The 24,159-nt window shown below is 55.7% G+C and overlaps 1 protein-coding gene across 4 annotated transcripts in view; it reads right to left on the reverse strand.

The window, feature by feature from the left end:
- Nucleotides 1-24,159, reverse strand: part of KCNAB1 (potassium voltage-gated channel subfamily A regulatory beta subunit 1) — a 60,061-nt gene that overhangs the window by 30,805 nt on the left and 5,097 nt on the right. Inside the window, exon 1 of one of the 4 annotated variants that reach the window (XM_042042208.1) lies at nt 12,596-13,836. The exons of 2 other annotated variants lie outside the window; for them this stretch is intronic. In XM_042042208.1, the coding sequence (XP_041898142.1) occupies nt 12,596-12,813 (218 nt within the window). In that variant the 5' untranslated portion in view covers nt 12,814-13,836. Of the gene's footprint in view, nt 1-9,835; nt 9,964-12,595; nt 13,837-24,159 lie in introns of those variants that run through there. One more of the 4 variants, XM_042042209.1, reaches the window with a different exon arrangement.

Raw genomic sequence — 24,159 nt, forward strand, 5'->3', positions numbered from 1 at the left:
CCATCCATCCATCCATCCATCCATCCATCCATCCATCCATCCATCCACCCACCCTTCTATCTGCCTATCTATCTATTAATCCATCTATCCATCCATCCATCTCCCCATCCATTCTTTATTCACCCATCCATCTCTCTGTCTATCAGAAATGAGACAGACAAGGAGAGAGAGGTTTTTTTTTTTCCCCATGGAAAAACAGAAGTTTTAAATAAAATCTCTGCAATAACACATACAATGACTAAAACATTTTCGAGTCCACACCCACAGAAGAATCACCAGGCTTGGGAGAGCTCCACAGAATTCAGATAAAGCTGCTTTTGGCTTGTTCCAAGCCTGGTTTCATTGCCCTGTGTCCCTGGTTGTGCCCACGGCAGCCAAACTCTACCAAAATACAAACCCGCGGGGACGGTCCCAGCGCAGCAGCCTGGGGTAGGTGACCCCCAGGGGACCCCCCACACACCCCCTCAGAGGTGGGGGACACAGCCAAACCGAGGAGATCATGGCACGGGTTTCCTGTTATAAACTGCAGAGAGTTTGTCTTATTGCTACAAAAATATGAAAAAAAAAAAGTAAAAAAGTCACTGCTCCTGACACTGGTGGTGGGAAAACAACGTTGCTTAGAAACATCCCCATCAGGGCTCCAGAACCGCTCCTTTCTGTGCAGAAAATGAATAAAATATGTAATTTATTCCCTGAAAAAAAAGAGGCTGTTTCAAGAGACACCAAAATCCTGATGAAAGCAGAGACCCTCCCCATCTCCCTCTCCCGCTGAAGCTCATCCGATGGCCCTCACCTGCCACCTGTGGAGTAGGGACCGTGACACCTGGCTTGGCCTTGGCCCCAACCCCATTCCTGCCTCCTGCAGGGGAAAATAACAGAATCCCTGAATCCCAGAAGGGTTTGGGTTGGAGGGACATTAAAGCCCATCCAGTCCCACCCCCTCCCATGGGCAGGGACACCTGCCACTACCCCAGGTTCCTCCAAGCCCCATCCAACCTGGCCTTGGACACTTCCAGCTTCTCTGGACAGCCTGCCAGGGCTTCACCACCCTCTGAGTAAAGAATTTCTTCCTAACATCTAATCTAAATCTCTCCTCTTTTTGCTTAAAACTGTTCCCCCGTGCCCTATCACTACATGCCTGCGTTAAAAAGTTGCTCTCCCTGTTTTTTACGAGCCCCCTGCACGTCCCGGAAGATGCTAAGCTCTCAGCTCGTCCTGACACCTCCAGCACATCCATTTGTCACGATTCATGGGGCTCAGGCTCGCCCGATGGAGGTGCTAATTCTCGCCTTTCATTAACTTGGGTGGTTTCCTGCTCCCAGGGCTGGGCTCCGTTTGTCTCCCTCGGCTCCGCGAGCCCAGCGCAGCTCGGGCAACCAGGAGCTGTCCCTGGGCCAGGCTCCGGTGGCAGGAGAGTGTCTCTGAGTGCCGTGGGTGGCAGGAGAGGCAAATAATGCTTTCTGTCTCTCATTTTGGGAACAAAACGCTTCCCAGCACGCACAGCAGTTCGCACTAAATTACCGCCCGCAGCCGCGGTGATTGCAGCGAGCAGAGCCGCAGCTTTGGGCTGGTTCAGGGACTTCAAACCCTTCTGCACCGCACGGATGCGGGGTGAGGGGGGTCTGAGTGCCCTGGGACACCCGCAGCACCTCGGGCAGGGACAAATCACAGCACTCCAGTGCTTGGGGGGATGCCACAGAAAGTGGTCACTGCTGGGGAGAAATGGTTTAGTGAGGACGGGGTTAAAACCTTCACTAATGGAAATAAAAAGGGTGGGTTTGACCAAACCCTGCTGAGCAGCTTTCCTTGCCCTGGCACAACCCACCTTCCTGCTTGTCCCTCAGAAATACTCCCTGTTTCTAAATGGAACCTGTTTCACCCTAATACAACCCAAACTGCTCCCTACCATCCATGAGAAACGGCCCAGCTGAGATGTGCCCACAGTATCACCTCATCCCCACAGCGTCACCTCATCCCCACAGTATCACCTCATCCCCACAGCGTCACCTCATCCCCAGAGCATCACTTCATCCTCACAGCATCACCTCATCCTCACAGTGTCACCTCATCCTCACAGTGTCACCTCATCCCCACAGTGTCACCTCATCCCCACAGCGTCACCTCATCCCCAGAGCGTCACTTCATCCTCACAGCATCACCTCATCCCCACAGTGTCACCTCGTGCCCACAGTGTCACCTCATCCCCACAGTGTCACCTCGTCCCCACAGCAGCCCATGGCCCTGGGACCTTTGGTGCTCAGACCAAGGCAGCATGTCTCAGCAAAGGCTCCGTGTGGGGACAGAAGTCAAGACAGGTTCAGACCATAAACCTGCAGCAAAGACAGAGAGTCAGAATCACAGAACGTCCTGAGCTGGAAGGGCCTCCCAAGGATCATCCAGACCAGCTCCTGGCCCTGCACAGGCACCCCAGCAGTCCCACCCTGTGCCTCCCTGAGAGCATTGTCCAAGTGCTTCCCGATGAAGTTCAGGTATTTACGCAAAGCATCAACTCTCAGGAATTTTTTACCTCTATTCTCAACTGATGACAAGCACAGATAACCATGCCAAGCTGCAGCAGCTGGACCAGCGTAGGTGGCCCAACTTGTGCAAGCTGAAAACACAGATTTCTTCCCTTGCTTGAGCACGTGCATCCTTCGCTTTGCTCTGGCATTCAATCTGACACCTGCGCTGTGTGACTGTGCTCGTGTTTGCTGCTCGGCAAACTGCTTTGTGATCTCCTACCTGTTACAGAAATAAAAGAGAGTCTGATTTGGACCACGTGCTTCGGTAGCAGTGAAGGTGCTCCTGGAGCAACGCTGCTTCCCTGCTGTGCCAGGGTAGGAGGAGATGGATCATAGAACCCCAGAACGGTTTGGGTTGGAAGGGACCCTAAAGATTATCCCATTCCGCCCCTGCCATGGGCAGGACACCTTCCACTATGCCAGGCTGCTCCAAGCCCCATCCAGCCTGGCCTGGCACACTTCCAGTCCATGACACAGTCCCAGGTGTCTCCCTGTGCACAGTCCTCACCATGCAGGTCCTGCAGCACAGAGCAGTGATATTCAGGATTAGGTCAGTGATACAAAATAGGAAAGAAACCTGCTACTCCTGGAATAACTGCAGAGCCAAACAGGGCAGTCCTGATGGGCTGGGGAAGGCAGGAGGTGGCTCCTGGGCAGTGGCAACCCAGCTGGGCCGCAGGAGGGGCAGCCAGCCCAGGCAGGGATGGCACAGGGGACAAGCAGGTGCCTGAAGGGTGTCCAGCCCCCGTTCCCTGGCTCCCTTCTCACTTCCCAACTCCTCTCCCGTACTCGTAGGGCCACCGGCTGCGTAGGTGGTCGCCTCAGCTGAAATTCCCCAGCGTTTTTCTTGGCTGCATCCCCACAGAAGTTGCAGATGACGCATTAAAATGTAGATAAGGCAGAGGAGATGGGCCTGGCCCAGCGCAGCCCTGACGGGTGCTCGGCCCTGCCCGCGCCGGCCGCGGGCCTGTGGCCACCCTGACCCCTCCGGCCGGGCACGGAGCCATCGCCCAGCTGGGCACACCTGCCCAGGCAGCCCCTTGGCCACAGCTGTGGCAGCTGCTGGGTCACCAGGTGGGGACACCGCAGCGGGGGCAGCGCTGGCAGCGGCGTTCCCAGGGGAACAACTCCTGCTGGAGGGCCCCATCCCAGCGCAGCCCCCGCCGCGCTTCGTCACCGTCCGACCCCGGCAGCCAGAGAAAAACTCTTTGTCATCCTGCAGCCAGGCTTTTAAAGTGTGGGATTTCAAATGTCTGAGGGAATTACGTTATCCGTGCAAAAAAACTTGATGGAGTCAAGTTATTTCCAGGAATAAAAGGAACAGGGAGAGCTCCATCCCATCTGTGCGCGGCGGGATCCGCAGCCCCCCATCATCCCACGGCGGTCCCCAGCCCCGTGGTGCTACTGGGGGATGCACACAGAGCCAGCAGCCTGGGACACGTCCTGCCCCTGTCCCACTGACCGCACATCCCACGCTTTGGAGTCAGTATCTGAGTCGTGCCTGTGTGCAGAGGGCACAGCCAACAAACCCCACAGGGCTGAGCATTACAAATGCCATTTTCCCTCCTTTTGGTGCCACCTCACACTCAAAGAGGCAAAATAAAAACAGTAAAAGCCTGTCAAGGGGTTTGCCTTCCCCACCCCTTGACCCACCTTGGAAAGTATTGGTCACTGAGCTGAAGTGGGTGAATAAGCTGGAACTGGAAAATAGGTGCTTTCTCCACAGGCAAGAGAGGCTGGTTCTGACACAATCCTGAGGCTGGGGAAGGGGAAGGAATCTGAGCAGTCCCAGGATAACTCTGGGCTCTCAGCACAGCCCAGGGCAGTTCCATCCCATCTACATCTGGAAGCACCCACAGCAGGGATGGCCCAGGAAGGGGAGACTTCACTTTGGAGGGGCAATTTATCCTTGCAACAACATTCAGGTAACAGCATTTTGCAGGAATTATTATAAAAATAAGCAGCCTGAGGTAGGGAAACCACTGGGGAAAAAAATGGAATTTATGTTTTGATTACTGTGCTGGACTTCTGCTTTTTGACAGAGAAAATACGTTTTTTGAAAGATTTTAAGTATTGCTGAACAAGGGCCTGGAGTGACAGGATAAGAGGGAATGGCTTCCCACTGCCAGAGGGCAGGGATAGATGGGATATCGGGCAGAAATTGCCAGGTTGGACAGGGCTTGGAGCAGCCTGGGATAGTGGAAACTATCCCTTCCCACGGCAGGGGGTGGAAGGGGATGGGCTTTAAGGTCCCTTCCAACCCAGCCCGTTGTGGGCTGATTTGACGGCTCCGAGAAGCAGCTGCAGCAGTTTCACAGCCAGCACAGCTGAAGCTGCTTTTCTGTGTCGGCTTTTATGGCAAATTCAATGCCAAAAGGAAAATATAGGTATGCCATAAAATTTTTATGACTTCATCCTCAAAATATCTCCAAAGCAGCTTGTTTACGTAGAGGGCACGTTCTCCTGGTGATCTCAGGAGCTCCCTCAGGAGATCCAACAGCCCCAGCCCCGCTCTCCTCCCCCGTGCACAGGCACCATCCCATCTATCGCACCCGAGGCTCTCCACGTGTGCTCCATCCAGCTGGATTTAAGCTGCTGGGGGCCCTGCATAGACTCTCACACCAATCCTGCATCTTGTCACCAAAACCAAGGAGAAACCTGCTCCAGCTTCCCTCTGAGGAGAATTTCTTATACATTTGGATCCTCGAGGAGCACATCTTGGATTGCCAGGGCAGCGGCTCCCTGGGAAGCAGCAGGAGGGGGGGAATGAGATGGGCTTTAGGGTCCCTTCCAACCCAAACCATTCTGGGATCCTGTGAACTTCTAAAATGGGTTTGTTCAGGAGCAAACCCCTTCCAAGGCTCCAGTCAAATGCTGATCCCTGCAGAGGGATGGAAGGATGGCCTGGACACCCTGAAGAACAGGGCCGGGACACGGGACAGGCCACAGCACCCAAATCTACCCCTCCGCACCATCCAGACCCAGACCCAGACCTTACATCCAGACCCTCCACTGACCTTACATCAACATCCGCCCATCACCCAACGCCACCAGAGCCCGCCTTGCTGGGTGTTTTCCAAACACTAAAGCAAGGGAAGCTCTGCTGGAGCAGCAGCTGTGGGGACAGGTCCATGGCATGTCCCTCCTCACCACAGCGTTGGGCACACGCCGGGCCCCAGGCACAGAGGAGAGTCCCTGAGCCACAGCAGAGACTTGTCACCCTGGCTGTGACCTCTGGGCTCACACCCACTCACACCAGAGCATTTTCCTTTCCTCAAAGACAATTAATTTCTTAACAAACACATTCTGCAGAAGGCGTTTTGTAGAGTTAGTCTGAAATAAAAATAAGCACACTCAAAACTCTGATTGGATTTTGCCAAAGCAGCCAGGCTAAAATAATACATTTTAAATGTCTTAAACTGTGCACTTCCCAAGTAATTAAATTACAGCGTTCCTGCATGACGGCTTCTCTCCCATCCATTTAAGCATTAAAGTTGTCAGGCAGCCTTGAGATGGAAAATACCAGGCTGCAGGGAAGGGTTTGGGAGGAGGGTGGAGCGGGGTGAGTTTGAGCAGCCGTGGGGCAGGGACGTGCTCCAGCCACCAGCACCAGCCAGAGAGGTGCCCCACACAGGGGACAGCCACCCACTGCCACTGCCCAGAGAGGGCACACGGGTCTGGGGGCACGGGAGTGGCAGTGGTGATGGGGACAGCCACCCGTGGGTGACAGGGAGAGTCATCCACGGGTGACAGGACACCCACCCACGGGTGACAGGGACATCCAACCGTGTGTGACAGGGACACCCACCCACGGGTGACAGGGACACCCAGCCAGGCTGCTCCGTGCCCTTGCCCTCCCCGTGCCCCTCGGCCAGGGTGGCTGTGGGCGGCTCCGTGGCTCAGCCCCCACAGCTCCGCTGCATTATTTAAAAGCCTCCTTAAAATATCATCGTTCTGCTTCCGCTTAAGCAGAGCACCATGAGAGTCATGCTCTTGGAGCACCACTTGTCCTTGAATCCAGTCCTGCCCTCCCCATCTCATCGCTCCCCCTCGGGATTACAAGGGGGGCATCGCCTGCAGAGCCGTGCCCGCTGCTCCCAGTGCCACCCGCACTGCGGGCAGGGCTGTCCCCAGGGCGGCCCAGGGGCTGGGCAGGAGAAACCCCTTGGGCTGCATGTGCACAGGGCTGGGCAGCGCTGCTCCAGCGCCAAAGCCACGCTGGAGAGCCGGGAGCAGCCAGAGCAGCTGGGCAGGTACTGCAAAGCAAAGCCAACTTTGCTTTATCCGACACCTGGAAGAGGAGATCCATCTCCGCTGCTCACACCAGCCCGGGCACCTGCAAAGTCCTCATTTATCACGGAATCCTGGAATCGCTGAGGTTGGAAGGAGCTGGAGGATGACAGAGCCAGCCCCGAGGCAGCAGTGGCTGCACCGAAGACGGCAGCCAGGGAGGAGGGTGCCCTGCCAGGTCCCGTGCACTGCCCTGGATTCGGAGTGCAGCTGGAAAATGAATGTGTGTCCAAACCTAATGCTGGTTTAACACTGCAGTGTGATGAGAGGGGAGAAATCCAGACCCCACCAGGCCCCGGCCTCACCTCGGAGCTGCAAACTCCTGGGGAGCCACTGGGAATGCGAAAGCAGCACAAATCAGCAGATTGTGTTTACTCAACTGGTTCCTTTTCCTTCCCTTTTGAGTTATTCCTGCCTCCTTTGTAGCCATTATAAGCTACTGTCCTGGGGGGAAAAGCATTGTGAATTCAGCATAAATCCATTCTGTTCACTGGATTAGTCTTAATTTGCAGCAAGAAAATGAAGATCAGGCGATGAGCCATAAAAGTCAGCCTGATGTGGAGAGTACTGAAACAATATGGAGCTTGATATCAAAATAATTGTACCATTTGCATGTGAGAGTTTAAAACTGCTCATAATTGCAGCAAGACTTAAATAAACCACAGTTTCCTAAATATGTGAGGTAGTTATTATGGTTAATGCTTGGAAAAAGAAACGTGGGGAAAAAGAAGACACAGCTCCTGGAACACTGCTAAGAAATACCTGCTTCCACTTACACCCCTTGGCAAGCACAAGACTCAACTCCTACTCCCAAAGGAATTCTGCAGCCCAAGGTGACCTGGGTGCATTTCCCAACCCATCAGGCTGGGGTTGGTTTGGCCTCCTCCAAGCCCGTGGCACAGAGTCCAGGACGCCGCGTGCCTCGCAGGGCCATTCCAGCGGCAATAATACCCCGATGCCACAGAGGGAATTTGTGTTTTAATAAAATCATCCTTGCTTCCAGCCCGTGGGTGACCCGGGCATGTTCAAAGCTGTGGAAGGAACCGCCGGGGATGGTGGATGCTGATGGTGCTCACACCCGGGGGCCCTGCAGGGCTCCAGCCCCTCCCAGGCTGAGATTCCTCCTGCTCTGCCAGCGCTTGGCAGCTGCACCAGGAACCCCTCCAGGAGGGGGAACAGCTGAGGGATGTTCCATGGAATCATAGAATCATCCCAGGTTTGGAAGGGACCTTAAAGCCCATCCAGTGCCACCCCTGCCATGGCAGGGACACCTCCCACTGTCCCAGGCTGCTCCAAGCCCCAGTGTCCAGCCTGGCCTTGGGCACTTGGGATCCACAGCTGCTCTGGGCACCCTGTGCCAGGGCCTCCCCACCCTCACAGGGAACAATTTCTTCCTAAAATCTCCTCTAAATCTCTCCTGTTTCCCAGGGGATGAGGAAGAAAGCAAACTTTACTTGTCAAGGTTTATCTGCCCAGATCACCTTTACGTAATTCCAATGTCAGCAACTTTACTTCCACAGATTCCTCCCTGTACCTTCACCATCCCCAAATGCTCAGCTCGCCCCAGATTTGAAAACCATGCTAGGGAGGGAAACTGTTTTCTGCCCTCCCTTCTTCCCCCTTTACTCACTTGTTTTTCAGCTCTTATCTTACAAACGTTAGCAACACTTCTCTAATGACGGAAGATTCTCACCCCTTTGGGTGGGAAGGATGGGTTTCCTCTTGGGGGATGGTGCCCGGCCTCTCCTCACGCTGCCCAGGCCCCGTGGAATATGAACTCCACCCATTTGCCTTTGCAGATAAAATTTTTTGTTGAGGCTCGCGCCGGAGTTAATGGTCAAAGCTGCCGCCATCAATTATGGATGAGCACAAATAGATAGCTGTGCTCTGTAAATTGCCCATGCGCAGGCATGGGCTCGGCAAAGGGCTATTTCTGAACTGCTGATGGCCCCGAACCGGCCCCGCAGCGGCGGAGCCTGGCACAGCCCAGCTCCCATCCCAGCCCAGCTCCCATCCCAGCCCAGCTCCAGGCACAGCCCAGCTCCCATCCCAGCCCAGCTCCCATCCCAGCCTGGCTCCAGGCGCTCCTGGGCACAGTTCCTCCTCCTGGGAGCACGCTCTGGGGCGCTCTGGGCAAGGCTTTGCACTGCTGCAGCTGTGATAGAAAGGGGCTGGTATCAAAGAATCTGGGAATTCTACAGTGGCTTGGCCTGGAAGGGACCTTAAAGACCCATTCCACCCCTGCCATGGGCAGGGACACCTTCCACTGTCCCAGGCTGCTCCAAGCCCCAGTGTCCAGCCTGGCCTTGGGCACTGCCAGGGATCCAGGGGCAGCCCCAGCTGCTCTGGGCACCCTGTGCCAGGGCCTCACCAGCCTCATTGTAAAAACTTCTTCCTACTATGTAATTTTAAGTCTGAGAACAGCAAGGCTGGTGCCAGTCTCACTTTGAGAAGTTGTTCCCTGTGGGAGCAGCACCACATCCCAAACCACCCCCAGCACCAGGATCAGGGCTGGATCCATTTTACTGAAAAGAACTTTAAAGAAGATACGGCAAATTAGGAGAGAGAAGAACCCAGGCTGTTACGTCTCCACGGTCCAAAGCAGGTGGAGACCCGGGCTGCCGTCCCTCCTCCCTGCTGCGCATCATCTCAGGGAAGCAAAGCCACATCCTTTGTTTCCAGCAGCGGTGCGGCAGATTGCAATTTTCCAAGCCAAACGCTGCAACTACATCATTTTCAAAGAAAGGCTTGAAGTGATCCCAGATATTCTCCCCGAGCATCTGGGCAGGCTCCCCAGTGGGACTGAACTGGAGCATTTAAAAGGATAAAAGAGAGTAGTCCTCTGCCCGTTCGCCTTCCGCAGGAGGAGGCAGCCAGGCTGTGCCCGGCGGTGACAGCGGCGGTGATGCCTGGGGAGTCCTGTCCGGCTCCTGCCACAGCCCGGCAGGGAAGATGCCAAACACAAAGCTCTTTTTGCAAAGGCAGAGCCGAGGTTTGCTCAGGTGAGCGTCGCGGGGACGCACCTGAGTCCTCGTATTTGCAGCTGTTTCCCGGCGAACGCATTTATTCCCGTAAACTTTTGCCTTTCATATTCCAATTCGGTCCCTGAGCTGGAGCGGGGCCAGAAACATGTCATTTGGTGAAAAGCCCCCGAGCTGGCTCCTCTCCCGCCCCCACCCCTGTCACAGGCGTAGTCGCTGTCTCTCCCTTTTACATAATCCCAGCGGATCGGGAGCGCCTGGCAGCCGGGGGAGGCAGCCCGGGGTCGGGAGCATCCCGGGAGCGGAGCGGGAGCTGCGGGGCAGCGCTGCCGCGGGGGCGGCGCAGCGCTCGGGGGCGCAGGGGGGCGGCTCTCGGTATTTTTAGCGTGAATCGAGGGCCAGCGTGGCTGTCGTGGCCTTTGGAGCAGCTCACGCTGCAGAGCTCAGCATCAAGGACATAAGTCAGGCAGAAAATGAATTGGGAAGGACTTCAGGTTCAAATGTGAGGGAGCTGAGGACTTTACAGAATTATTGTTGCAGCCGTTGGGAAAAGCCTTTGGCTTTGGATTGCCCTCGGGCTGAGGAATCAGTCCCAAGGTGAAGGCGAAATTCCAGCTCCACTGGTTGGTAGGCGCTTCCCACCCAAAGGTTATCGCGACTCAGCAGCGTCGCAGCTGAGCCCGAGGGTTACTCAGCTCTTCCTCCCAATTCCCCTGCGCTGCTCCTCTTGGGGGAGAAATCAGCTCTGCATACGGAACGATTTGCGAGAAGAAACAGAGATTAGTCATAAAGATAAAACCTCAGCCTTGTCGCCAACGAGCTGCTATTCCTGGTGCAATTCCCAGGTCTGGGGCAGACGGAGTGCCGGGGCTGTGAGAACTCCGCTGGGACAATCCACCCTCACTCTCCAAACCTTACCCAGGAATAAGGCAGAAAGGACTCGCAAAGGCCCAACTGTGGAGGCTGCAGGAGCAAGGAATTGCGGTTACCCAGAGTGCTGGTTCCCTGGGGGAGAGCGCCGCCGGGAGCCCGGGGAAATCGGGGGATAACTGCGGGCAATTAGCACACAGTGCCCGTGCAGCCAGCGAGCATGGCTGGGGAGCAGGTCCTGCCTCCCAGAGACACCCCATGAGCATGGCTGGAGAGCAGGTCCTGCCTCCCAGAGACACCATCAAAGACTCGTCTCCTACAGATGAGCTTACAGGGAAACTGAGGCACGATGGCTTGGATGGGGCTGCCAGAGGGGTCAGGGGTCACAGGAGCTGCTGGCTGCCACTGCTCCACTGGGGAGGTGCTTAAAGGACAAGTTTCACTGATTTTGAGTGTCCTGTTTTCGGACAGGACCCTCTGCCACGCCCCAAACACCGCCCTCCCCACGGCTGGGGCCGGACCGCAGCACCCGGGATCCCCCTGGACACTGCCCGTGCCAGGATCCCCCTGGACACTGCCCCTGCCATGCCACCCCCAGCCCCTCGTCCGGCTGGGACCTGGCTCCAGGAGACATTTATTAACCAGCAGTTCTGCCCTGGCCACAGGCTCACGAAGGACTTCTGCTGCCAGCACCATGCCAGGAGGGTGCAACGTCCCTGCTGAAAGTTGGTCATGGCTGAAGGACAGGGACAAGCAGCTGGAAAGGCCGGGCTTCCACTCGGGCCAAGCCTCCCTGCCGTTTATCAACCATCCACACAAAGCACAGAAAATTACATCTGAGCACCCCATCCACCGTGCCTCCAGTCTGCACAGTTCCTGGAGAGTTAATATTGACATTTTCCGAGGTGCAGGATCGCCCTGCACTGGCTGCAGCACCCCTGGATCCGAGAGTGGCTGCTGAACGCAGAGTGGCTTTGCAGCCGTCCCAGGACCCCAAACCCAGCATTAACACAAAACTGCATCCTGCAGCTCCCCTGGGCAGGTCTGGTGGCATAGGAGCCCTGGCTGGTATCCCACGTGCTGGGAACCAGCAGGATGAAGCTGCCTGGAGCCCCACGCCCCCCAGCCTGCCCAAGGAGCCCTCCAGTGCCAGCTGCCTCCTCCAGCAGCAGCTCCACCTCAGGCATGGGGTGCAGAGATCCCAGGCTGTTCCCTTCTCCCAGTCCGAATGTCACCCATTAGTGGCTGAAAGGGACACCCTGAACAGGCAAAAGCCAGCACCAAAGGCACACAAATCCTTCTCACTCGCAGCCGAAGGCAGGACAGAGAAGCTGATCAGCTGCCCACACCGAGCACTTCGGACTGAACTCACAGCCATTCCTTATTTTTCCTGCCTAGGTTAGGAGGAATAAAACCCTGTGAGAGGCAGGAGGCATTCCATAAGAATGCCTGAGATTTTGTTTTCTGCATTTGCCTAAAATTGGCTTTGATCTCATCTTCCCCAAGTGAACCAGGTGAAAAGTCCGTGAGCCACCCCCACGGTGGATTGATACCCAAGGCAGACGCCTCTGCTCCACTCTGCAAACCAACTTTCCTTGTCCAGCCCCAAGCATGATTTGCTAATTTATTTTTCTACTCATTAGCACCAATATTAGTTATATTGAACACTTAATAGGAACCATCTTACCACCACTGTCACAGATTCACGACGTTGTATAGAATCTCCCCAAGCAAGTGGGATTTTGGTATAAAATCACAAACACATTTGCCTGCAAAAACATAAACACCCCAAAGCTTCCCCGTTACGCCCAAGTTTAAAAATCTATTAATAACCTGAGGAGAGAGCTCCTCTGCAAAACCAGGTGCATCCAGGCAGGCAAAGTAAAGAGCTATTACACTGCAAGGGAACAAAGACCGAGACCGTGCCCATACCTATATTTCATGCCCGTTTGCTTTGCGGTGGATTCTTTTAATGAAATGTGGTGCTGCGGGGTGAATGTCCCCAAACTGCGAGCGATAATAGCCACTGTTCGAAATTTTGCCCGGGCTGCATTCACTACGTTCGGGGTGGTGGTGTTCTGCTTGCTGATGAGCCTGTCTTCACCATTTCTCTTCAAGTTGTGGTCTGTGCAGGCGATGGACACTTGCATCGCGCCCGCGGTGCCCCGGCCAGGTGGCGGGCGGACCCACGGCCCCCCACGGGCTGCAGCTGCCCAGCACGGCCGGCAAACCTCCGACCTGGGACTCCCCGAGCACCGGGGGCTCCGGCAGAGCCGCGCTGCGTGCCCGCGATGCCGGCGGCAGAGAAACGCGAACTTGCCACGGCAACCGCGCGAGCGGCTTCGGGCTCACTCCGGGCTCTCCGCGGCGATGCTGCTGCTCAGCCAGAAGCATCCATCCAGTCAGGTGCTCCCGGAGCGCCGCTCCTTCATGGTGATCGCTCCGCAGCCGCTCTGTCTCGCTGCAGGCTCCCGGCCGCTGGTTTTAAATCACTGCGGGCATCCTGCGAGCGCTGGCTCCGGCGCCGCTGGACCGCGAAGTGCTGAGCAGGCACAGCCGAGCCCCGTCCCTCGCCAGCGCGTCCCTAAGGAGCGGCAGCATCCATCGGTGTCCTTCGCCCAGGCGCAGCAGCGCTACCTCCCACCCATGGCAGCCCGCCGAGCGCTGGCAGCGGCTCCGCAGCGGCCCCGGGATCTCCCCGCCAGAGCCTGCGGGGAGGATGGGAAGGATGGGAAGGATGCGAACGACGGGCCTCCTTTGTGCTCGGAGGGAAGGCAGGCGATTCAGGCAGATCCGCCCGCAAAAATCGCTGCCGGCATCGCTCAGCAAGGTCTTCTGTAGCGGGCAGCAATTCGGTGTTAAAATGGGTTAATTATGGGGGAAAGGGAAAAAAAAAAATAAGGGGGAGGGGGAGGAAAATCGCTGTGCCCCGGTGTGTGAGGGAGTTAACACGTTAATCCCGTGTTTTGGCACCCGGAGCCGCCGCCCGCAGCCCCCGGCTGGCAGCAGGGCCGGGGTTAATCCCGCTCCCCCAGCATCGCCAGCGGAATGAGCCGCAGCGCAAAGGCTTCAGAGCAAAACCAGAGCGTCCCTCAGCAGAGCAAACCATCCCCATCCCCGGCTGCGGCCGAGGCTGCGGTCGGAGCCCGGCACTGCCCGGTGCCACCTCTCCTGTGGCGCTGGCTCTGGGCACCCAGGGGACCCCCAGGCTGCGGAGCTGCTCACGGGAGCGGTGGGAGGGTGACAGGGACAGGGCGGTTTGGAGACCCCCGCCCATCACTGTCACCAGCAGAGCGGCCCTGGGGAGGGACAGGCAGTGGGTGTCCCTGGGTGCAGCCCCACAGCAGAGGATGCCCGAGTGTGGCAGGGCAGGTGGGTGAGGGCAGGGTCACCCGTGGTCCCTTTTCCACCTTGCGCAGGCCCTGAAAAATGGTTCGGGGGGCCGCACTCCTTCATCTGCCCCAGACTGCCCGAGGGGTTGGGACGAGGGGGCACCTCCGGAGCTCCTCCTGCCCACCCCCCACTCACTGCCAGGCCCAGGCCCCGTCCCCTTGGGGTGTGAGCAGCTCCCAGGCTGGACCCTCCTGCAGTGACCTGCCCGACGCACCCAGAAGTGGAGCAGGAGCAGTGGCAGAGGGGACTGGGAATGCTGGCTGGGGGATCACAACCTGCTTTGAGCTCAGGGTGGCAGAGCTTTGACCCCTGCCCTGCAGCGGGGGCACACCACGGTGCCCACCCTCCATCCTGCTGAGGAGGGGGCGTGTGGGAGCGCTGGGGGGGCAGCTGGCAGCCAGCCGAGGCCACCCACCACCCCGTGACAGGGGAAGAGCTTCTGCCGATCCCGCTGCAGCTCCTCTCCTGATGGCTCATGAACAGGTACCCAGCACATTCCTCTGAGGATGGAAAGCATTAAATCGAACAAAGACAGTTACTGTAGGATATTTTCCCAAAGAGGATTAAAAGTTAATCACACAGCAGACCCACCAACTCCCAGCTGTCAGGGGTCTCCTTGGGCTCACCCTCAGGCAGGGATTTGGGGGGAGCAGGACCCCTTGGAGAGTTTCCAGACACCTCATCAGTGAGTCAGTATCGCAGACCACCAGCAAACCCAGCAGAGTGAGGCATCGGGGGGCACAAGCCATGGGGGCACTGACACCAAGGTGCTCCTTGCATCCAGGACATCCTCAGGGTCTCCATGGTCCCGGGGAATGCAGCTGGAGCACTGGTGGTAGCACCCACTTGGTTTTGGAGCCCTGTTCTGTGTTTCAGAGCCCAAAGCCGGACTGACAAACCTGGAAATGTTCCCCTCTCTGATGGTTTCACACCCCCTCGCTGGGCATAGGCACTCCAAGGTGCCTTTTACCTCTGTTCTGTACATCTCTGGAGAGTTCCCACTGCAGCCAGATCTGCCAAATGCTGTGCCTTGGCCCTGGGGATGAGCCCAGGCCCTGGTCACCATCCCCACTGCCAGGGCTGCCCGTGCCCTGAGGTACCGGGGTGGGCCAGGGAAGGGGACAGAAAGGGACAGTCCTGTTCTGCACTGGCACATCCCACAGAGCATCTTACCTCAAGCTGCTTAGCTTTGGAGGGGTTACAGTCTCTCCACAGAGTATGCATTTAAATATGGGATTTATTTCATTTCCCCGAGCAAGATAATCACTCCTAGAGTAAAACGTTGGAGTAACATAATTCTGTATGATGAAAACCCTGAGCTTATAGAAGAGGAGCTACGTGACAACCCTGGCAGAGGACTCAGCCACAAGCCTGTGGCCAGGCTCCCTGTGACACCTCAGTGCCACCAAATCACTGTGACAAGATGCCCGCCTGCACTTCCCCCTGAGCAAGACAATCACTCATTAAATAACTTGCTCAAAAAGCTTCATCAAGCAAATGTGATTTAACACAGCTGCTTGTGACCACCCTGTGACCCTCCCGGCCCCGGAGCCACTGCAGCCACCCCGGGGGCCAAATCAAAGCCACCAGACCCAGGGCAAGCAGGGGCTGTGGGGCAGGGCAAGCCCAGGAGCTGCCCTGGGGCTCTACACAAACACATCCCTTGCCCGGAGCTCTGTCCCCAGTACCTTGCAGGGGCAGGATGATGCACACCCTGTGGGGAGCAGGATGGAAACCTTCAAAAAGCAAAAAATGCTTTATCCAGCCCCCTCAGGCCCCTGTGGAGGCTGGAAGGGGCAGTGGGGCCGGGCACAGCACGGGGGCGAGGGAGGAGCCCTTCCCAGTGCCCCTGCAGGGACTCTGCTCCAGGGTCAGTCGGCAGCACGGCTCTGGCTGCAACCAGAGGCGGAAAGATGCTTCTGCAGCCCGAAATGCGAACATGAATCAAGGTCCTGCAGTCTGGGCTGGGTGAAACCTCGTGAGCTGCTGCAGCCCTGGCCCAGCACGGCTGGAGCTGAGCACACTGCTTGCCCCTTCCTTTTTTATTTTATATTTCACCTTACAGTGGAGCTCCTTTGAAATACGATGCCAAGCCCGGCTGGAGATTCTGCTCCTCATGGCTGCAGTCACAGGCTATTTACCCTCCCTGCCATGGCAGGGTGTTGGGACTGGGTGGTCTTTAAGGCCCCCTCCAGCCACACCAGTCTGTGATTCCAGCAATCCAGCTCACAGTAATGATGCCAACCCAGCCTGTCTGAGCTCTTTAACTGAAACTCTTCCATGTCAGGAGAAGACAACAACTGAATTTAGCAGCAAACCTGCAGCAGTGCCTGTGACAGAGGGGTGGCTGCCCCTGGATCCCTGGCAGTGTCCAAGGCCAGGTTGGATGGGACTTGGAGCAGCTTGGGACAGTGGAAGGTATCCCTGCCCATGGCAGGGAGTAGAACAAGGTGGGCATTGATGTCTCTTCCAACCCAAACCTTTCTGGGACTCTGTGATTAATGTTAGAAGTGTTCCCTCTGCTCCCAGTGCTGGAGGGTCCTGCCCTCACCTTGGCCAGAGCAGCCCCAGGGCCGGTGAGAGGCGGCAGGATGGAACAGCCAGTGCTTCCAGGCTGGAGACACATCAAAAATATGGTTTCAGCCTTCATGGAGAGAGCTTTAACCCTGTTGGACACTCAGACAGATGCTCAGTGAGAGTTTGCATGCAATGCCCTTGGATGGGCCAGACCTCAGGAGACTGCATGGAAGCACTGAAAACACAGCTCACAGAGCCATGAGGGCAGGATCCTGCTCCAAAACCGGAGCCTTGGAGCTTTTCCACCCAAACAAACGCCCTTCTTTATTTAACCCAACAGCCCAGACCTGGCTACAGCCCCCACATTCTGTCCACAGCCCCAGAGCCACATTCCCAAAATCCAGAGCAGACACTGCCGGCTGCAGCCTCTCTCCAGGACTGGCCTTCCCGAGAATTATCTCGATATGCTGCCACAAATCGCTGATTTCCAGGCTCCCGGCCGCAGCTCTGCCGCAGCGCAGCAGGGCTCGCTCAGGGCGATCCCACCTTCTGTCCCAATAAAAGTTTCCTCGGGCCCCAAGAGCTGTGATGGCAAACACGGCCCGTGCTGTCGCTCAGCCAGCTCCCTCCGCCCGCAGAGCTGCTCGGGAACAGGCTTCCCGCTGGGATAATTACCCGGGATTGCGGCGGTTCCTTACATCTCCCTAAACCGGGCTGATACGGGCACGGGTGAGATAAGGAGCGCTGCCCCGGGAGGGAGCTCCCAGCCGGGGAGGGCTCCTGCCGGCAGCGGCAGCACCGGACCCCGCGGCGATTTGCAGCGCTTTGGGGAGGGTCTGAACCCGCCAGGAATGGCTCTTTTTGATAACACTGCTGGGAGCCGGGCGAGGAAATGAGCTGCAGAACAAAAGCTCGGCGCTTACCGAGCCCACAGCCATCGCATTTCCGCTGGTTTCACATCAAAAACTCCATTTGCATTTGTAATTGTACTTGAGGAAAACTGATCAAAATTCCTATTAAATAGTTTTTAGTTAAAAGGCGTCGTTCTGGCAGGTTTTGAGCCAGGCTGGGGGCGGTGCCCAGCCCGGGGTTCCTGTGATGGCACCCGAGATCTGTCATCCCCGCCGGAGGGCTGCATCCACCCGGAATGGACCAAACCTGGGAGTGTGACAGCTCCGAGCCACGCTGCTCTGCCAGCACGGGCTTGGGACAAGGCTGGGGTGTGATAAATCCGACACCAGCACTGCCCCTGGAGCCCTGGCAGTGCCCAAGGCCAGGCTGGACATTGGGGCTTGGAGCAGCCTGGGACAGTGGGAGGTGTCCCTGCCCATGGCAGGGGTGGCCCTGGATGGGCTCGAAGGTCCCTCCCGACCCAAACCAGGCTGGGATTCTGTGCTGCTCTAAATTCCTGGACAAACTCCCATCTAATCCCCCCCCCCCCCCCCCCGGCTGTCCAAGGCCAGCCCCATCCTGGGCGTGGGAGCACCCACGGGAGCCCCCAGCACCCCGGGTACCCTGGCTCTGGCAGCTCTGCAATATTAAATAACTCATCTTTTGATACAACAGGAAAGAATCAATGCTGGGCCCCAGCCCGGAGCTCTCCGTGTCTGACACGGAGGGTGGAACTCATCGGGCGCCCAATCCCATTAATTGGCCGCTTGTCCCCGTGGAGAGAACACCCCCCCGCAGTGCCTGTTGCCCATTAGCTGCTGGATCCCCCGCTCCAAAGCAGGTAATTTAATTTTTCCATGCTATCTATTCCATTTCTCAGCTGACTGCAAACCGGTGCCTCACATGAAGGGCTCCAGAAGTCACCATTATATTAATGTATCGTGCTACACTGAGCACTTAATGGTCTTTAAAGTCCCTCCAGCTCAAGCCATTCTGTGATTCTGTGATTAAATATGATTAAAACACTCAGAGCTGCACGAAGCTCCACTGCACAGTACAAGAGGGTTTTCTGTTTTATTCCCCCCGAGAGCCCCTGACATGATATCCAGTCCCTGAGCATCCGTGCCAGGCCCAGAGCAGAGGAGCATCCCCGGCAGCAGCAGCAGAACCCTCGGGCATTCGGGGCTGTTGTGCCAGCTCGTGGCCAAGAAATGATTTTCCCTTTTGCCATCCGTGTGTTCCACACTGTGCACGCACAAAATGCAGATCTGCCCCGTGTGCTTCGCATCACCTGATGGATAAATGTATTCCAAATAAAGCTCAGCCCAAGCTGTGTTCTTGCAGCTTGGCTGTGCTTGTTGAATAGCAGATTTTAGGCAATTATGTACATTGCTCTGTTATCCACACACGACAGATCTCACCCAAGCATTTCTTGTAGCAGCTTAGAGCTCTAAATTAGCTTGTACGGAGGAACGCAGGTGTGGGGTTTGGCTCTGGGTAACAAACACACAGCTCCGAGCTGCCCTGCTCCGGGACACGCTGGAGCAGATGGGGGAGCAATTACGGAGCAACAACTTCTGATTCTTTGAGATTAACTGGCAGAGGGTCAGAACAAAGACGAGCTACAGCAGACTGTGCTGTTTGGGAAACTTTTCCAATGAATACCCCTTCAAAAAACCTCTCCCCCTCCTGGGAACCCTCAGTTTTCACCTCCTCCTCCAGCCGATGCAGGGACTTGGCCCCTCTGTGAGCAACTCAGTGAAAGCCAAGTGTCTCCATCAGTCATTATCTTACATAAGTCACCGCTGCATAATAAGCACTATTAAAAATATCACCTTCCCAAATAGCATTTTTCAAAGAAGAATTTTAATTCTTCTCCCGAGAGTCTCTCTTTCAGCTGCAACAGCATTTCTCATTATTAAAGTGAGTGGCACAGGGTACGAATCCCATCAGCTGCATCCAGCAGAACTGGCACAAGACCTTGCTCCCTGCTCCCGAGGCAAAACTCTTCACCCTGACCCAGCATCCCAAAAGAATGAGGCATCTGCTGGAATTAATCGCTGAGGAGAATTAGCACATCACCCAGGACAAAGCCTTTTGCTGAAATCCAGCAGATTACCAGGGAACGATCTTCAGCCCCATTAATTTTAATGGATCCTTTTCCCACTGCCAGGCTCCTCTTCGGGGAAGGGATTCAGCAAAACCTGCTGTGTCAGCACTTCCTCTGCCTCGCGGTTACCAGCCCCCACTGCCGGTTAGAAATCAGCGTTTCAGGACTTCTGGAATCTGCTTTCCACCTGAGCAGGTGCAGGCACAGCACTCTGCTGCCAGGCAGGAGCCAGGGGCTGTGGTGACTCTTTAGCTCCCAAATTTTCCTTTGCTCCTTTCACTTCCAGGACTCTTTGCAAAGGCTTTTTACTTTTTTTTTTTTTTAACTTTTTTTGGCCCACAAGGCAAGAGCACGATGTACCTCAGAGCAGCACAATATCATGGAATGGTTTGGGTTGGAAGGGACCTTAAAGCCCATCCAGTGCCACCCCTGCCATGGCAGGGACACCTTCCACTGTCCCAGGCTGCTCCAAGCCCCAATGTCCAGCCTGGCCCTGGGCACTGCCAGGGCTCCAGGGGCAATGTCATTTCAGTAAATCAAGTGCAAGGCACTGTCAAGCCTTCAGGCAACCTCCAGCGACTGCCAAGCACTTCCAAGCCGAGGATTTCTGCATTCTCCAGGCCAGTGCTGGCCGGGCAAGCAGTCCCTGATCTCTGGGCACATCCCAAACATTCAACAACCACTTTCACCCTGGAATGGCGCCCATTTAATTAACAAAAAGATTTGTGAGAGGATCATTACTTACTGCCAAATGCATAACCGCTCATTAGGCCCTCAGGGGAAATGAATAATTACTCCTGCAATCTACAGATTGTGTCTTTTTCTGCAGTGAAAAACGGTTTCATCTCCCCAGCTGGGGTGGGAAACCGAGGGCTGGGGGGAACCCTCAGCCCAGCAGCGGGTGGACCGTGGGGAGCAGCTCCCCCGACAGCCTCAGCCTGCCCGTGTGGACTCTCCAAGGATCCCCGTGTACTCCACAAACACCTCTGGAAAAAGCAGCAACCGTGCCACCGGAACGAGGGAAACGCTGTGCTGGCTTCTGGAGCCCTTCTGGCGCAGGGATGAAGCCAGCAACTATGAAAATACACTGAAAACAAGGAAGAAAAGGCTTATCAGGCAGTCACGGGTCTGCACAGGAGGTTTATCCATGGAAAAGCTGCCTTTCATCCAGCCTGCCCCCTCCCCAGCTGCCCACAGCCCTCCCCACACCACGGGGAGAGGCAGAAACAGAGGGGTGCTCAACCCAGCATGGGGAAAAACACAGAACGATACAAACACATCTCAGCTGAGTGTTTTGACTGGCTTAGAGTGTGAAAAAACAAGTTCTGGTTCAAGGATGGGTGCGAGGAACAGCCCCACTGTGCTCCATGCCCACCCGCCGTGCCAGGCACGGTCGGCATCGCCGGAGCACCAAGGCTGGTGACACAGGGACCTGCTCTCCCCCGGCACTGAGGCTGACCAGAGCCTTGCCAGAGCCCGGATTTATCATTGTTTCCTACTTGAAATAAACCTGCAAGCCACGAGAGGACGTTTTGCTCCCAAACTCGCCCTCTGCTCAGCAGTTTGTGTCGGTGCAGCATCCGGCAGCGTCCCTTTCTCAGCAGAACCCAAAGTCAGCCCAAAGACTCCGGGATAAAACCTCTTTTAACCAGGACCACGTGGGCTGAGTTTCATCTCAGACTGCAGCCTTCAGGCCTGTCTATAAATATATCCAGAAATATCCCAAACTTTGGAGTCAGCCCCCGGAGAGGCGCCGGATGCGCTGTGCACCGGGGCAGCGGCTGCAGGAGCAGGAGCAGGCTCAGCAGGAGCACCTGCCCTGCATCGGGGCTGGAGCAGCATCTGCCAGCCCAGGCTTGGCAGCCAGACCTCCACAGGAGCAGAAGGTGTGGGGAGAAAAGCAGCAAACCCACAAATTCTTGCTGGGCAGCGGCCAGAGCAGCTGAGGGTCAGCTGGGATTTACTGCGGTGGTGGGGAATGAGGAGGGCAAAATCTGCTTTGTTTTCCCCTCAAAACCAAGCACCTACAGCACGGGAACTTTCCACAGAAAGGTGGGAATAACCCTGGAAGTACCAGCACACTGAGCCTGAGCCTGTGCGTGGCTTTGTGAGGACTTCAGGGAATCACCAGGGCATGGTTTGGGTTGGAAGGGACTTTAAAGCTCATCCATGGGCAGGGACAGGACCCTACAAAAATACCAAAAAACCCAAGGAACTGAAATAATTAAAAAGAAGGACAGACATGGGGAGGTGTCCCATCACCACTGCACCAGGCGGCTGCTGTGTAGTTTGAACAGACTAAAAAAGATTAAAAAACCACTTAAGAGACATGCCTGTTAAAGAAAGGGCACAGCTGGATGCAGCTCTGTGGGTCAATCTGCACAGGAAATAGGGAAAACATTAAGGCTGTAAGATATATCCCAATAAATATAATGCAGCAGCACTGGGGACGGAGCAGATGACAGGATTACAGCGCAGGATTACACGACCCCATCAAGAGCCCTCCTATGTTTTGCCATCTAAAGATTAGATATTTTAAAGCTTCAGTGCACAAAATGAGCCTCACTGAGGAAGCCTGGGAAAGCAGCTATGGCGAAGGGATCATTCCCAAATTGCCCTCCTCTGGGGTAGCTCTGTGGGGGGATAAGAGAGCTGAGGAGGGGGCTCTGCTTGCTCAGGGTTAAATCCCCCCTTGGTGTTTAACACCTTGGATGGCCTTGGCTGATACCTGATAGCATCTTCAGCCTGCTGGTGCTTCCAGCATCCACACCACCATCCCGTGTCAGGGAGTTCCCCAGTTCCATTCCAACAGGCTGGGAAAGGGTTTCCTGTGCTCAAACCTGTTGTACAAAATGTCCTTTGCTCCCCCCTGCCCCAGTTCCTGCGTTGTGGGAGACGGTGAGTGACTGGCCACAGGCTGTTCCTGATTTAAACATGTTTGTAATCCCTGTCCATCATCTTTTCCCTAAGCCAAAAGCCTGTTTAATCGCCCAGTGCAGGGACAATCCCATGCCTCAGACCTTTCTGCTTCCCAGAGCCCAGGTTGCTGAATCCATTTGAAATAGGATGGCCAGCGCTGGCCAAGGGTTTGGGTGTCAGCTCCTGGCAGCTCCCACTGCAATCAGGAAAGGGAGAAGGGAAAAGGGAAGAGGGAAAATGGGGAAGGGGGAAGGGAAAAGGAGTAAGAGGAAAGGGAACACCCTGCTGCTGGCCAGCCTCTGTATAAAAGATCCAGTATCCTAAATTCCCAGGTTTTAATTTGTTGCTGAACCAACGAAAGCAACAGAAAGAGGACAGAGCTCTCTGAGGATGCAGGAACTCGGGGGTTTCCCTGCAGGACACTCCAGTGGGGTCATGCCAAGTGAAGTGGCTTTGCCAGGGATTTGTGTGCTGTGGGAAGAACTCGCCCTCCTGGAACAGAACCTCAGCTAGCATAAAACAGATAAGACAGGAACCCAAACCCCAGGCCAGCTGCAGAATGGGTTAATCCAGCAGCACCTTGGGGCTCTGTGACCTCCATAAATACTTTCCACCCCAGCATTTGCCAGCAGCATGTTTTGCAAGAGCTGCCTGGGTGCTCTTGCAGACACATCTACTCATATAGGATTTCCCCCCCAGGCCCTCCGAGCGCAGCTGCCCGGGCTCACAGACCCTGCTGGAATCAGGAAGGAGCAGAACATTGGGAGGTTTTACAGTCAGAGCCTCCCAGAGCGAGGACAGACCTCGAGCCCCAGCAAAGTGTGCATGGAAAGGAGCTGTGCGATGCACACCACCTTGGACAACAAGGCACCAAATCTGCTTTGTAAATGGTGTTCCATCTGAGAGGAATTCTGTTGTCATCAGAAACCAGCCCAGCTCATGCACTGCTGCACTTCAGGGTCTTCTGTAATAGCTGAACTGTGCTGCACTGGCTGAAGCAATGAAAGGGAAAAGAACTGATCAGCCTGTAAACGAACCAGCTTGTGTTTAGTAAGTGTTTCTTGTTCACAATTCATTACTTCCCACATGTAATTGAATAAATCTTAATAAAAAAGGAGGTTCTATTTTGCTGGCTTTAGACTGGACCCAGGAGAGCTGAAGAAACATCCAGGAGGCAGAAAAAGAAAGAGAAAATGTCCAAACTCACAGGCAGACTAGAACACCATTTACAAAGCAGGTTTGGTGCCTTGCTGTCCAAGGAGGTGTGCATTGCACAGCTCCTTTCCATGCACACTTTGCTGGGGCTCGAGGTCTGTCCTCGCACTGGGAGGCTCTGTACTTCTGGAAGAGAAAATTCCCTCTGGAAAGCAGCAGGTGATGGCTGCTGGAGCATCCCTGCCCTCAGCAGAGCCCTCTGCACAGCCCCTCTCCCACAGGATAAATTTCTGGGTACATGGAAAATGCAGTAAGTTATGGCTGCTTCTGTCAGTTGTGAAAAATGGACACACTTAAAACGGAGCAGAGGCTCAAATCCATCAGCTGCAACAGAAATTAAGCACCTGCTTTATTCCCTATGACTGGTGGATCTGCTGAATGAGGGATACTCCACTTACTAAGCCAAGAAACAGAGGTGGCTGAAGGTGTGTGCAGGGAGCTCCTGCAGCCA

Source organism: Corvus kubaryi, unplaced genomic scaffold, assembly GCF_017639235.1.
Source record: "Corvus kubaryi isolate FWS band 111438036 unplaced genomic scaffold, C.kubaryi_AGA036_p1.0 37397, whole genome shotgun sequence".
Lineage (NCBI taxonomy): Eukaryota > Metazoa > Chordata > Aves > Passeriformes > Corvidae > Corvus > Corvus kubaryi.